The sequence below is a fragment of the Strix aluco genome, chromosome 3 (assembly GCF_031877795.1).
Source record: "Strix aluco isolate bStrAlu1 chromosome 3, bStrAlu1.hap1, whole genome shotgun sequence".
NCBI lineage: Eukaryota > Metazoa > Chordata > Aves > Strigiformes > Strigidae > Strix > Strix aluco.
Genome location: NC_133933.1, coordinates 106,213,158 through 106,228,016, shown reverse-complemented (window position 1 = coordinate 106,228,016; position 14,859 = coordinate 106,213,158). Strand labels below are relative to the sequence as shown.

General features: G+C 37.3%; 1 protein-coding gene across 1 annotated transcript in view; it reads left to right on the top strand.

The window, feature by feature from the left end:
• The window catches only part of LRRC1 (leucine rich repeat containing 1), a 73,967-nt gene extending 61,005 nt beyond the window's left edge, over positions 1–12,962 (top strand). Inside the window, exons 11-14 of the mRNA XM_074819885.1 lie at positions 6,956–7,071; positions 7,989–8,161; positions 9,689–9,825; positions 11,735–12,962. Coding sequence (XP_074675986.1) covers positions 6,956–7,071; positions 7,989–8,161; positions 9,689–9,825; positions 11,735–11,893 — 585 coding nt within the window. The 3' untranslated portion in view covers positions 11,894–12,962. The remainder of the gene's footprint in view (positions 1–6,955; positions 7,072–7,988; positions 8,162–9,688; positions 9,826–11,734) is intronic.
• The last annotated feature ends 1,897 nt before the right edge of the window (positions 12,963–14,859 follow it).

The following is a 14,859-nucleotide window of genomic DNA, read 5'->3' as shown; positions in this document are numbered from 1 at the left end:
CTGGAGGGTCATATCCACCCTCTAGATCGGTGGATTTGAATTCCAAGCTGGTAATGGTAACAAATAGAAAGCATAAACAACTGATGCAATGGTTTGTCTCAAAAATACTGTTAATATGCATGTATTGCAGAATGTACCGTTTAGCTAACAAGACTTCTCAGTTTCAGTTTTTCAAGTTTCAGTTTCAATTCCTTAATGCTTAAGCTGTACAATAGGACACTTTTCCCTTCAAGTCTTTAGATTACCTTCTAACAATGCTGAAATGCTAGTTTCGAAAACAGGAAGAAATCTAGTGCTCTCTGCTTGTTTCATCTGTTCTGGAGCTGCATTTTCTTTGTGTAGTATTTTTCTAAAAAAGTAGCTTTTTGCTTTAGACCAAAAGTGAGCACTTCTGTAATACAAGTTTTCTGGTTAAAGTTTAGAGGAATTCAGTGAAGTCACATTTCATAGCTCTAAAAGAAAAACATTCTGCATAAACAGGTATAACAAGTACCGTTTGCTGTTACGCAAAGCATCCACAGGAGCAGCTTCAGAGGTACTGGAGGTGTTTAAGAGTCAGGTTGACATAGCGCTGAGGGATATGGTGTAGTTGGGAACTGTCAGTGTTAGGTTAATGGTTGGGCTAGGTGATCTTCAAGGTCTTTTCCAACCTAGATGATTCTGTGATTCTGTACTGATAATGGCAAAGATCCCAATTCTGAGTTTCCCTTTGGATGGCAGGGAGGAACAATTTGGTGTCTTGGTGAAATGTTCAATTTCCCTTTTCCTTCTCATCATTACTGACTTGGAAAAAAAAAAACCCCAAACAACAAAATGCATTGGTAGGGCACTTAAGGAAGACTGAAAAATGTGTCAGCCTTTTTCTGTCTGTTGGAAGGTTCTACTTGACAGTGAAAAAGCTTACTGTCTTTTCCATTTATTTTCATCTCAGACTGACTAATTAATATTTAAAACCAGGCACAGCTTCTGACATCAGTCATTTTCAACACCCCTGCCTCCTGTATGTTGCCTAAGACGTATCCTGAGATAGTATGCCGAGGACTGGGGTCTCAGACCTTTGCACATCAATCAGTGTTAGTACTTGTATGCTGGTTCCCCCTTCACAGAAGCAGAGTCAGATGCAGAAGTAGAGTATGCACTGCAGATATTCTTACTCAGTGTTTTCCCTCTTTTCCTTTCTTTTTCCTTCCCGCTTTCTCTAGTTCTTTCTCTGCTTTACAGAGTGCTAGAACAGCTGTGCATTTGTGGTCTTCATCCTTATAAGAAATGGGTATGGGACAGGCATTTACTGGTTTCTGTTGGACAAAGACATAGTCTGGTAACATGCGTACAGAAGAAATGGGACTCTACTAGGTAGAAGAGTCCATGTAACAAATACCGTATATACTTGCTGGTGTCTCTGTCCTTCCATCCAGGATTATTCCTGTAGCAAAGAGAGCTTGTATAGATGTGATAGCAGAAATTACATGCCCGCTCTAATATAACCTGCTGAGATAATCTATGAGTTCTAGGCTTTTTGTGGTGTGTGGGGTTTTTTTTGGTAGTTTTGGGGTTTGTTTGGGGTTGTTGGGTTTTTTGTTTGTTTTTTTTTGTTAGCAGTTTACTAGGATTGGATTTTGGGTCAGCCTGTCAAACCATTACATTGCCAGTTTGTTTCAGTGCACACTTGTGAAACCAGTCTCTACCTTTTGGTGTAAGATTTCCTGATTTGGGATTATTGAGGAGTTTGTATACAAATACTACTACTTCAAAGTTTCCTGGTTCAAAGGTTCTTCTGTATCTGGTGTCAATACATAAGGTAAAATCTGGAACAGCTGAATGTCTGACCAAGCCTTGAGTCAGAGAGATTTCATCTTAAGAATCTCATCTTGCAGCTTGATACCTCTCTCACTGAATTGACTGATGAAACAAACTTCAGCAAGAACTGAGAATGTCTAAACCTGTTCATAGTTACATATGTTTTTCCCCTTAAACTTGAAAGACCTGTCTGGTGACTCTTTGGTATTGAAATCCCACCCTGGCACTGAAACGCTGGTGAAACTGGTGTGTTGATTTTGGCACTTGCATGAATAACCTCCTTGGAATGTTTTCCAGTTCATGTGCTTTTGTTAATGTAATGAGTCTATAACCTGCAGAGATCTGGTAATGTGTCCTTCCTGGCTCTGAGGTGTATTGTGAGAATTGTTACTACAGTAGGTAAAACTGCAGGGGTTTTTTTGTTTGTTTTTGGTTTTTTTTGCAACAATTGTGCTTTTTACATTTTTCTTACTTAATTTGTTTTTTAAACAAGTTGGGGCCTCTTTCTTGTTTCTGGTTTTAATTTCTGATGTCCCCTTCCTTCCCTCATTTGTGTAAAAGTATGTGTTTGTGTGTTCCAAAGGGAAAAAAGGCACTAAGTAAAATGCAGGAAAACTTAGCTTTGAGTCAGAGGGCAGAGAAAGCTGTCTGCCGTGTTCCTTCCATACTATTTACCAGTGGTGCAGGGGATGCTGAAATGAGTTTGCTGAAGATTTTCTGTTCCAATATAAAGTTAATAATAAGAGAATAATAGCTAACAATTGTGAATTGGGTAGTTTCTTCCACCTCTAAATGTATTCTGTTCTTGCAATTAAAGAATTAATTACTTTATCTGGGGCCAAGGAAAATTCTGAATTTACTTTGAATCCAAACAAAATTTTGGTTATGACACCGTGGAAAAGATTTTACAACACAATAGGAACGGTGTTTAAATTCACAATGTATTTATCAGAGTTGTATAAACCTAGTGAGAGTTCTTGATGCTTACAGCTGTATTGAGAGTTGAATAAGAGATGTGTCACTGGACTTTAATTAGTCACATGCTAAAGAATAATCATCGTGGTATTTGTCATAATGTCAGGGGTTTTTGCATTGCTTATACCTGTGTGAAAGATGCTAACTGGTAAAGGACAGCAGAATTGATTCATAGCTTTTGAGCAGTTAACAGATGCTGAGATCAAAAGATGTTATTCAACTAATGTAAATTGAAGGTCTTTCAAGTTTCCCACCTTTATTTTGTGTTTTGACTTTAGAGCACCAACAATGTGAGGATGTGCCATCATAATCAGTGAAATTTGGTCTGTGGTGATGAATGACTGTAACTTACAGCTGGGCTCAAGAGAGGGAACAATTGGGAGGGAGCTAAATGGGAAGAGGGGGATGAATCTGCACACTCTTGGGTTTGCCTCTAGAAAGCTGCAAAGGTGTCATCAGCAAGAAAAAAACAAATGGCAACCACTAGGTTACTTAACAGAAGTGCAGTAAAAGTCGGGTGATCAAAAATACGCAACTGATGGTGTCAACACTGTTTGCGATAGAGAAGGGGAGTCATCAGAAACATCTGCAGAAAAGTGATGTGATAAGACTTGCAGTTCTGGAGGACTGTTTAAGATGGACTGGCAGTGGGTGTGTGGATGTCAAAAAATCAGGAGACTGAAGTGGTGAATGCTGGTCATGATCAGAACGTGGAGAGGAGTTTTAGCAGCCAAGCTGACATCCTCTCTATATAGTCCCAAGTGTTACTGCTTTTCCAGAACAAGGAAGCTGTTAGAAAGATGAGCCAAAGACTGAGATAGAAGAAAAGAGCAGAAGAATCCTTCACAGGGGTAGAACCCAGAGGGGTCCTAGTGACACTCATCCTCTGAAGCAAGTCCACCTGAATGCAAATAAGCAGTTCTGTTCAGACTTTACAGTACTGTAAAATCAGTGATCTCAGAATTAGCACTTCACAGTAATGATAATTTTCTGCCTGACTGATGTGTGGGTTTTGTTTTTGTTTTTTATCTAGGCTGACTGTTCTTTGGAGATGTTGTGATGAGACAAGTGAATGACCCTTAAATTAAAGTTGTTAGAATGAAATAAATCTCAGGAATATGACTTAGACATGCACAACTCAATTGAGACCTTTTCCTGATATCTAGCTCACTACAGAAGAACGTGAGGACTTCTTTAAGCCTCCAGTCTTTGGAACAGTTACTCATGTGCCTAGAACTAAGCACATGCTTGTCCCCATTAATTAAAGCCTGTGCTCGAAATGAACTGTGTGCTTAACTGTTAAATGGGCTTGTGGTCTCAACTGCGTACTTGGTGCCTATGTGATGGTTTGGCAAAGTCTGTTGTAAGCATGTGATCAAACCCCTGGAAAGCATGGCTCTTTGTCAGCTAATGACTCTCAGCCAAACCAGTGACGTTCTGATACTGTATTATTTCATGGTGGTCACAACAGTGTTTTCCTTTCAGCATGCCATTTAGTGTGTGCACTTTGCCTCAGTGGCACCGCTTCGTGTTTAGGTTTTCAAATGTTGGACCTGATGTCTTTCTGTACTGCTAGATGAGTGCCATCTTTTTTTGAAAGGATAAAGATTTTAGTGGTTTTTTTAACTGTCAGCTTGTCTTCTTTCTCTGTGATATCTCACCCGATGCTACTTGTTAGATGCTGCCTGCATTTTCTAAAAAGTTTCATAAAAAAAATTCAGTATCTGTTATCTCCCCCACTACACTATTAAAAAAAAAGTCTTCTCTACCTCTGAATGAAAGAAAACATTTGAACAATTGCCTGTTGACTGATAGAACAAAGGTAAAATAAATGAAGTTAAAATAACTTAGGAGAATGTTATGTTCTGTCTCCATTTGTCGGCATGCTCTTGTCCAGTATGGATAAAGAAAAGTAAATTGAACATCTCTTGTATTTTCTTAATTGTTAGCCGCTTGGAAAATTATGGGTCAGGTAAATTGATAACCCTGTAAGTATTATTCAGTCCACGGTTCTACTGTTACCTCTCATTAAACTGCTTTAAATGCATGATGACTCAGGCCGGCTGGTTCCACTCCTGCATTTTTCCATTGTTAAAAGTACAGAAGTTTTGGTCATATCAGGGCTGCATGGCTTTACTTTGTTTGTTTGGCTAAACTGTTTGGATATCCATGCTCCAAGACTGAATAACGCAAACTTCATTCATGGAAAAGCAAACACTTTGTGTACAGTTAGGGCATCACTTGCCAGCTCATCAACATTCACTAATTGTATCTCTTGCTTTTCACAGCTCCTCATGTTAGATACACCAATTAGACAGTGTGTGTGTGTAAAATATATTTTTTATCTTTTTTCTATATGGCACTGTATTCTGTGAATATGTCAAGGCACATTATTTAAGAATCTATACACGCTTTAAAGTGAATAGCAGAATTATTGCACTAAAAAATGTTTGCTCGTGATTTGAGTGCTGATTTCTAAGGGCTTTGATTCATGAGCTAAAATGGCTAACAAGGTTGCTGGTCATAGCGTACATGCAGGGCCGAGAAAGCTGATATACTGGTCAAATAGCTGCATCTTAGAGTGCAGTGATTTAAGGGAAACCATCCCAGATTTTGTTCTGTCAAGAAAATGTTGTTCTGTAACTTTGTGCTGTAAATAGCTTGTGAATCAGAAGCCTTGAGCAGCTGATTGCTGCTTTCTTCCACTGAAATGTATTTATGATACAAAGGAAGGTGAGTGGAGTATAAATGCTTCATTTGTTTGTTTTATTTTCTAAGTCACAGTTCCATCCTTTTAAAAATGGCTTTTTCCTTGATACATAAGGTCAAATTGACATGGTTTTTACTTTGACTAGTGGAAAGGCTTTTGTGATATTTGTCTGTAATCTCAAACTTGGGTTTGGACTGAATTGTGGATTTTGCAAAGATAGAATTGACAGTTAACTAGAACACATAAATAATTTCAGCTCAGATTTGGGGACTCCTAACCAAGTGACATGTTGACTGTATTGTGGCAGGAGAACCTTCTTACATGTGTGTGACTGTAGAAGTCCTCTAATTTTTGAACTTAAGATCTTTCAGTAGATTTGCTCTCTATAGTTAAGTTCTAAGTCCGCTTAACTTGAAAGCTTCAAAAGGCATTGGGATATTTTGCCTCTAATACTTGGAGTAAGAGAAGAAACTTTTTTTTTTTTTTTTCCCTTCTTGTGTGGTGAGTTTTGGAACTGGCAAACAGCAGTGCTTTTTAAGCTCTGTGTGATAAGTAAACAAAGGTAAGTTTTCTTTGTGAATAGGAACAAATAGTTACTTGAAGTAGCTTTCAGGTTGCTAAAACTAATATTCCTGGTGTTTATAGGAGTAGTAACTGCCTTCTGGAACAAAAAGGTGGAATGTGAATTTTTTTTTTTTTAATCAAATGTAGAGGGTTTATTTTTTCTGAAAACATGTACCTGTGATGTGAAATACAGATATTTTAAGGGCAAAAATGAAAAATCCCATCTTTTGCACCCAAAAATTAGCTTGGGAACGCAGATGCTTACATTTGGATAAATTGGTGGAGACAGAGGATATTAGATTAAATTGGCCAGTTTGTATGGGAATCATCTTGAAATTAGATGCTTCTAATAAAACAGGGCATCAAAGATGTTACTCATACAGTCTACTTTTTGTGAACTCTTCATTACTGTTTGTGGACTCAATAAACATTGGGAGTTGATTGGTGTATTTAACATTTTGCCTTGCCTAAAGCTCCATTGCACTTGCTCGTATCTAAAGTTACCATGAGGAAAGAAAGAATTAATACGTGAAACAGAGAGCTGGAAAAAGTTGAAAGTTAAAGCTAGTATTTTTTATGAGGGCTGTCTGCAAAGTGGCATCTGTGTGGTTACTGATCTCTTTCTGGTGTGGAAGGCTCTAAAAGGTAGGTATAACCCGACCTATTTGCAAAGATATACGTTATTTGCAGATACAGATGTTCAAGAAACTGCTCCAACAGACTTGCTTCAGGTCAGACTTCTTTTAAGCTAACGCTTGTTTGCAGTCTGTACCTCTGGGTGAAGTGTCTGGCAGGCATCATAACTTGAATGTGCTATGACATACTACGTGACCCGTACTGCATGCCTTTGTTTATACTAATATACTGCAACAAAACCAGACTTTTTTTTTTTTTCTCTCCTTAATATAGATTGGGGGGTGCTGCAGTCTTAACGTCTTTTCTGTACGTGACAACAGATTATCTCGAATTCCCTCTGAAATTTCACAAGCCACTGAACTTCATGTCCTAGATGTTGCTGGAAACAGGTAAGAGATTTTTGTATTGTCATGTTCTTTTGCTGAATTTACTTATTTCTTTCTAACAACAAAAGATATTACATGTCTAAGAATGAAGTAACAACAAAAACCAGTTAGGACTTTTGTGTTAGCATTACTGCTGAATTTATCAAAGTAGTCTTCCCCCTTGGCTCAAAGTAGCATAAACTGTGTGTTGTCATGAGCACACTTTCTGGATTGCTTTGACCCCGAGGAAAAAATAGGATTTAAAAAAACCTGCTGGATTTGTATATTTCTGAATTAAAACTGAGAATCTAGGCAATTTGGTAGAGCTTCAGCTGAAACTACCAGCCTTAATGTCAAGTAACACTAAGTGTCTTATCTTTGAGATACAGTGCAAGTAACAAATAATGCTACTTTGACCTTGTGGCTTCTCATAAATCTTAGTTGATATGCTTCAGACATCACAATGCAAAAAGCAGTGCATTGAAGCATAAACCAGCAAATTAGTTCGGTTGTTTAGTAGGAAGTTAAACAGACAAAAAAAAAAAAAAAAAAGAGGAAAAGCAAATGGCATCTCATCTATGCAATATAATTGTCTCATAGGTACTTACATATTTCTGTTCTGGCAGTTGTGTATGTATAAGGCTCCAGACCAGAAGCAGCTGACTGCCTTCCAGGGCATTTTACTGCAGTAGAAAAAGCCCAGCATTGTTTTATCTGTTATTCACAGCTACAGGTAGTTATGGTATAAAGTTAAGTTGCAGATTCTTTTTAAAAGAATAGAGTAGTTGGAGTTGATGACTACTGCAATACCTTCTATTAGTGGCATTAATGTCAGTCCTGTTTATTCCAACTCAGGGATGTATACTTGAGTCAACTTCATGGCCATCTCTTAAATCTCCTAGAGATTGCCCTGACTTTTTTACTTTTCTTTTTTGAACTAGGCTGACGTATCTTCCCCTCTCACTGACTACCTTAAAGCTGAAGGCTTTGTGGTTGTCTGATAACCAGTCCCAACCTTTGCTGACGTTTCAGACTGACACAGACCCCGAAACAGGAGAAAAGATTTTAACATGTGTATTACTTCCCCAAATGCCTTCTGAGCCTGGTTGCCAAGGTAAGTGCCTAGAGTCAGTTTTTCGCGATTTATAGAAGTACTTCTTTGTTTACTGTGTTGTCTGTTCCGTAAAGCTTTGTAAAACATACGTAAGCTCTAATGAGCAAAGTAGCAAAGTTCTGGTTGAATTTTAACTTTTAAATTATTTTTTTTGGTATTCATACTAGTTTTCAGAAGACTTGAAAAACATGGCTGTGAGTGTTACTGAAAATATGATGACACCAGCTACGATAAACTAAATACAGACCTGAAAGAAGAAGACTTAATCATATCATTATTCTGAGGCTTGCCAGTGGGCCAAGTAGTGGTGTCCATATTTGTGTACATTGATTATACATCTTAAATACATATATATGTAGTGAAAATTGGTAGCTTTCCAATTACAGTCTTTTTACCAGAAGAATAATTGCATAGCTAGTAATAAGCAGTAGACATTTTACTTTTTAGGAAGCTAATTTTCTTTCAAGCAAAGATGCTGTACAGTAACTTTATTATATTCTTCAACAAGTGTAGAATTGCAGTATAAGTTGCTTTTACCTTTTGTGCTGAAACTTTCCTGTGGATCAGGTGGAACCAGTAACTCTTTTTCACTGTTGGCTGGGTTGCTACTCCAGTAACTTCTGGATATTTTTGTCCTCAAGCTTTTACAGCTATGTGTGAACATTCAAGGGGATTCATCTGAGCTAATATTTAAACTTTTGCTGTAATCAATGGAGAGTCATTTATACCATCCAAGAACAGAATTTTAAAAGAAATCATGTGGAGTCTTCTCCACTGAGTACAAAGGAGGCCTGAGGAGAAAAGTTCAGCTGTAGATACCTGTACCCAAACTCACCTAGATTAATTCCACTCCTTCAATACTATGCAGCTGAAGCAAATAGAAACCATTAAAGCAGTAGAAGTATAGAAACGGCTCTGTTTTGTCTCAGCTTCTGGATTTTAAGAACACAAATTGCATTAAGAATTAAAACAACCCCTTTAGATTTAGAGAAGGTTAAGCTAGTTTAAGAAGAGTAACTGAGGTAGACTGACTTTCACTGAAGGCCTCACGACTAGAAATTAGATTTCTTCCTCTCCAGATGAATGACATGGCTTCAAGGGTAGAAGGCTTGGAATTAAAATTGTTGGACGTGTATGTCTGGCAATACAAAAGGATGAGGTCAGTAAAAGCAATAATCCTGGGTTATGGAATGCCATTTAGGGAACTGGGTAATGTCAGATGGCAGCCATGATCCAGAAGAAAAGCATGTATAGTGGCAAGTATGTTAAATTATATAATTGGTACCCTAAAACTGCCACAAACCTGAAACAGTCCAAGTACTGAAATCTCTTATTTTTACAGAAACTGTTGTGTGTACTTGATAACAGAAAATGAATGCAAGTTCTGTTTTCCGTCAAAAAGCTAGAAATAGCCAACTGTAAATCTCGATGAGTGATTCGTTGATTATTGCAGTTACTAACAGTATATAGCATGTTGATGTTTTAGACCTGCTGTGAATGTTTAGTTATGTTTTGCTGTTCTAACAGATAACCTACCACGATGTGGTGCACTGGAGAGTTTGGTAAATGAAATGTCAGATGAAACGTGGAATGAGCGGGCAGTGAATAGAGTCAGTGCAATTCGCTTCTTAGAAGATGAAAAAGATGAAGAGGATAATGAAATGGTATGTTTTCCAAGCCTTTGGATACCTACAGACATTGTGACTTTAATGCCAAAGTGTAAAAATATCTGAGCATTCTTGCTGTAAATATTTAATCTGTGACTGCATGCTTTTTGCATAAGTTTGTAGCAGAAACTGTTCAATGTTGATGGCTGAAACTTTTCATATTGACTTAACATGCCTTTTTTTTTTTTTTTTTTTTTTTTTTTTTTTTTTTTTGCTTTCTGCTTTGAGTATAACTCTTATGTTCTGATGCAGGACAGCCTTTGCTTTGCTTTGTTTTCCCCTGTCTGCTCAGGGTGTTTTCTTTCCAAAAACAAGATAGGATCTTTCTATGCATCTGTGAAGCTTTACTGCCTGAAAGTATATAGGGTCTAATTTAGTATTCCAGCACTCTGGCATGTGTCTCCATTAAGTTTGCCATTGTTTGTTTCTCTAATTTCTATTTCCAGTCACTTTCTTTCTCTCTATATTTCTTCCTTTTTTTTTCCTTCACCATTTGCACTGAAACAACCATAGTGTCCATAAACAGCACGTTGCTCATTAGTTTCCCACTTAAACAAAGGATGTGGGAACATCTGTCACTGTACTTATAAGACCTCTCAGTTAAGTTGGACTCTGAATGTCCTGAAGATCAAAATGCAACGTGATCTTTAGCTTTACTAACTTTCATTAACAGTTAAAACTTTTTGTAAAGATTAAGACTGCTTCAATCAGATTTTTAGCATGTTTCTCTGATGCTCTAAAAACTTTCTGGTGGTCCTCATTAGAGTTCAGCTTGAGATACTTCAGGGCACTGTCTGGATTGGATCACACTAGAAGCATGGTCTAACTTTAAAAAGTGACTATAAAAATTCTTAGTTAGTAGGAAAATGAACATTTAAGTTTTCAAATAAGGTGGTTGCTTAATCCAAAGCAAATGTCTCTGACAAGCGTGGTTTGTAGACTGACTGATAAGGGAGTTCAGAATGATGCCTCTTAACAACTGTGCCAACCTGAGAATGTCCATACAATAATGAGGCCTCAAGTGTTAATAACTACTTTCAGTCATGGTATTACAGCCTGACTTGAGGCAAGAACCTTTTTAGGGGGAAGTTTATGATCCTACTGGGGAGGGCAGATTTCCAAAGCAGTCTTGACCAGTGCACCCATTTATGGGTCATCAGTTCCACTGTAATCTGCACAGTTTACGTGTGTACCACTGAAAAGTAATTGCATTTATATATGTATTGTACTCATACATATTTGTGCAATTATTCTTGGTGTTCTGTTGGTCTCTAATTGGGATGCTAACTGGGGTTTTTGTAAATTTTGTTTTCCTTACAAACGTTTCAGCACAATGATGTTACATGTTCTTGTGTCTGAGATGGGAGAGAAATGGTCTCTCTTCTTCCTTTCAAGATATTTGTTCTCAGTTGACAAGAGAACCAAACTGTGTGGTGGGACTGGAAGGCATACAAAGCTCCACACAAACATGTATTTGACACTGTAGAGAGATCTTGTGGGATTCTTTCAAAACCAGCTGAATGTTTTTTATTTGAAATGTGATCTTAAATCACTTGGATGGTTTTTTGGGGAAAAAAAAAATAAATTTCCAACTATATTTATGAAAGAATCTTCACTCCATAACTTGTAATTGTACTTCACTTGAGGGGCTTTCAGATTAGTAGGCCAAGAAAGGAAAAAGTTTGCTCCTAGACAGTTCTGAAAACCTCTTTCACTGTCTTCATAAACAAGCAGCTATGAAAACAACATTCAGCAAAGAGCACTGTAGTTTGAAAAGGAAAAGGGGGGGAAAAAAGGAAAAATACCGATACCTGATATTTGGTATGTGAATGCTAAAGCCTGGAAAGTGTGTGTTGTTCTTCAAAGAGACAAAGGCAAAACCACTTATTGCACTGTTTATTTTTAGAGAACACTTCTAAGGCGAGCCACTCCACACCCTGGAGAATTAAAGAACATGAAAAAGACAGTGGAGAATTTACGGAATGATATGAATGCTGCTAAAGGACTGGATTCAAACAAAAACGAGGTCAATAATGCCATTGACAGAGTGACCACTTCTGTGTAGAGTTTCATCTCCAGGTTTTACCTCCTGTGTCTTCCCCTGCTGTTGAAATGTTCCTGTTGTCTTCTGGGACCTCACTGAGCCCCTTTTTGTTTTTAACCAGAACCTGATTCATCATCTCATATATGTGAAAAGTGCTGCCTACTGGAAGGAAGTGCCTTATTTCATCCAGGCAGTGAAACAATAATTTCCAGATCAATATTGTAATTTTAATAGTGCTAGGCTTTCTTAAGTATAATACACTACTGTATGCAGAATACAATATTTTTGTCTTAAACACAGGGGAAATAATGCTTTTCTTTTCCAGAGTGCTGGGATATCTCCTTCCCAGTGACTGGATGTGCTGGTGAGAAATATAGTTTTGTGGAAAATTGATACAGTTTTTTATTTTTTTGGCAGCTCAGATGGTGTAAATTTTAAATTTTTGTATAGGACTTTCATAACAAAATGATGTATTTCATTTTTAAAAGAAAATTTATCTTGAACGGTACATATTTTAGTATTTGTGGAAGAGAACAAGTTTCATGGACAACTGTATTCATTCATTTGTACCACCCATTGTGCCTTATTGTGTCTTTTATGTCATATTAGTCTTAAATATAGCAATTATTGAGGAAAGTGAGTAGATTTAAACTTGGTCTCCTGTTTTAGACATGTTTTTCTTTTTGGACAGTAATTTGTTGGGATTTTTACAGCAGGAAACTTATGTTTATATAATGGGATTTTAGGTTGTGAAGCACAAATGTTAGTTTTGTTGTAAACACAATTAAGATTAAAATGACCAAACTGCTATTGTTTATTACATGATGCACTCACACTTTAACTTAGTTGTAATGAAACATCTTGTTTTGGATGCCGTGTTGCATTGCAGTCACTAGAAATTCATGCTTCCGTTGTTTTTTTTAAAATGTGCCATCTGTAAAATAACTTGAAAAACAGCACGATAGACTTTCAGAAGCACAGTATGAAACTAGTTCTATGTGTTATCACCACAAAGCGTGATTCTTCAAAGTGCTTTGGTGGTTTTATATAAATATATAAAACCATAATAAAAAAAAGTTTAAAAGCTGCAGTAGATTTATTGTATCATTAAAATAGCAATTAAAGTATATATGAATTAATACTGGAATTTACTATCATTGTTACTGTGTTGCACTTCCAGTGGTCCAATGCTGATTTCAAGGTCTTATTAAATCTGTGGGTTCTGGTTTGTTTATAAAGGTAAGTATTAACTGAATTGAATTCAGTAAATAACAGTTTTGCAAAAGGCTGATAAAGATTGTTTTTTGGTGTCTCTGGGTTCTGTATGTGCCACGAACTAACAAAGAGCACTGACTTGTTCAGTGTAGGGACCTGAGCAGTCTGAGTTCAGAGCAAAGATTTAACATATTTAGTGTGAGCTAATGCAATGAACCCAAATTTCAACAAAATGAAGGACCCGACACTTCATGTATGGCTAACCACGTCCTTTCTTCTGCTGAATGTTTCTTCCAATAAGTGTTGTTTGTATGAGGGTTTCTGGGAGAAGATGGGGAAGGAGATGATCAGGGAAGTCATAATAACTTCTGTGTCAAAATTAATAACTGCAATATTTGACCACTTTTGTAATTTAACTTTTTGATTTGAACCTTTTACAAAAGGCACTGCTTTCTTTTTGATATTGAACAAGTAGGTATTGCAAGCCATCTGCAAATATTTAAATCTAACCTGTCAAAATTAATTTTATTTTTATTATTAATTTTTATGATTTCTTCTCATCCCAGATATTCCCCATTTAAGCTTCAGGCTTCTCTTTGCAGAAGTTGCTGCAGGTTAATAGGTTAGTTCATGAGTAGTGCAATTTCATTCTTCCCAAGGCAGAGTTCTGCCAGTTGGTCTTCGTGTGCTGTTATTAAAATTAAACCAGAAAGAAAATGAGGTTTTGGTACAGTTGGCTCCAACGTTGGGCAAAATTTGCTTTTTAAAGTACTTACTAGGATTGACACAACAAAAGTTTAAGAACGTAGGAAACTCTGTACCCAGAGTGCAAGTAAATCTCGGCAAACCCATTTGCGATGAGAACGAGTTCCTGAAAACGACAGACCAAAGCCAAAGGCAGCAAGACTCTGTGCTCTGTGATGACAGTTTGTCATTTGGAGGCTGTGGTTTGTTTTGGTTTTAGCGTCTGGCCTCTCCAGTGGTCCGTATGTGTGCCATTTCATAAAGCGGTTTAGGTACACTTGTCCTCCAAACAGCGTCGATAAGATTCCAGATGGTTTTAACTGTATTTTATAGCCAGAAAAAGCTGGTGATGTTTGTTATGACAAAGCAGTGTGTGTCCTTGAAAGCGTAAGCCCTCCCTTCCTGGTCTCTCTTTGGCTCTTTTCTCTTGCTGATGCTTTGAGGAGCCTGAGCAGTGACTATGATTTTGTAAACATAACTTTTGGATATTTTTCTCTTTTAACTTCTGCTTTTTCAGCTGCTTTGTAAGTCTTTTGGGAGTGGGTCTAATGCAAGGAAAGAGACAGTACAAAATTTGCATGGTGCTTTATTAGCCAAACAGGTAACCAGGGAAAAGCAATTGACCATAGTGCTGGAGTGGATTTAATATTAACCTGTCAGTTACTGCTTGCGAGTTCTCTTTATTGAAAGTCACAATTCCATAGTCTTGCAAGAGCAGGGAAAAAAAAAGCACTCTTGCTACCATTGTTAGTGTAGCCACAGATTTTTCCATTCTGTGTGTGTTGCTCCAGGCTTCTTCCACAGCTTCCATATAATTTATGCGTCAAGATTATTTTTCTGTTTTGCATGCCATATTTTTGATAATCAGCATATTGTGGGAAAGTGAGTACTGGAGACTTGCATACTGCTGTCCTTTCCAGCAAATGACTTGTTTGTGTCCAGGACAAGCTGATCAGCCTGCTTCTTGTCTAGTATTAGTGCTTTACTAGTGCTGGGTGAACTGTTTTTAGCTGACTGGCTACTTAACA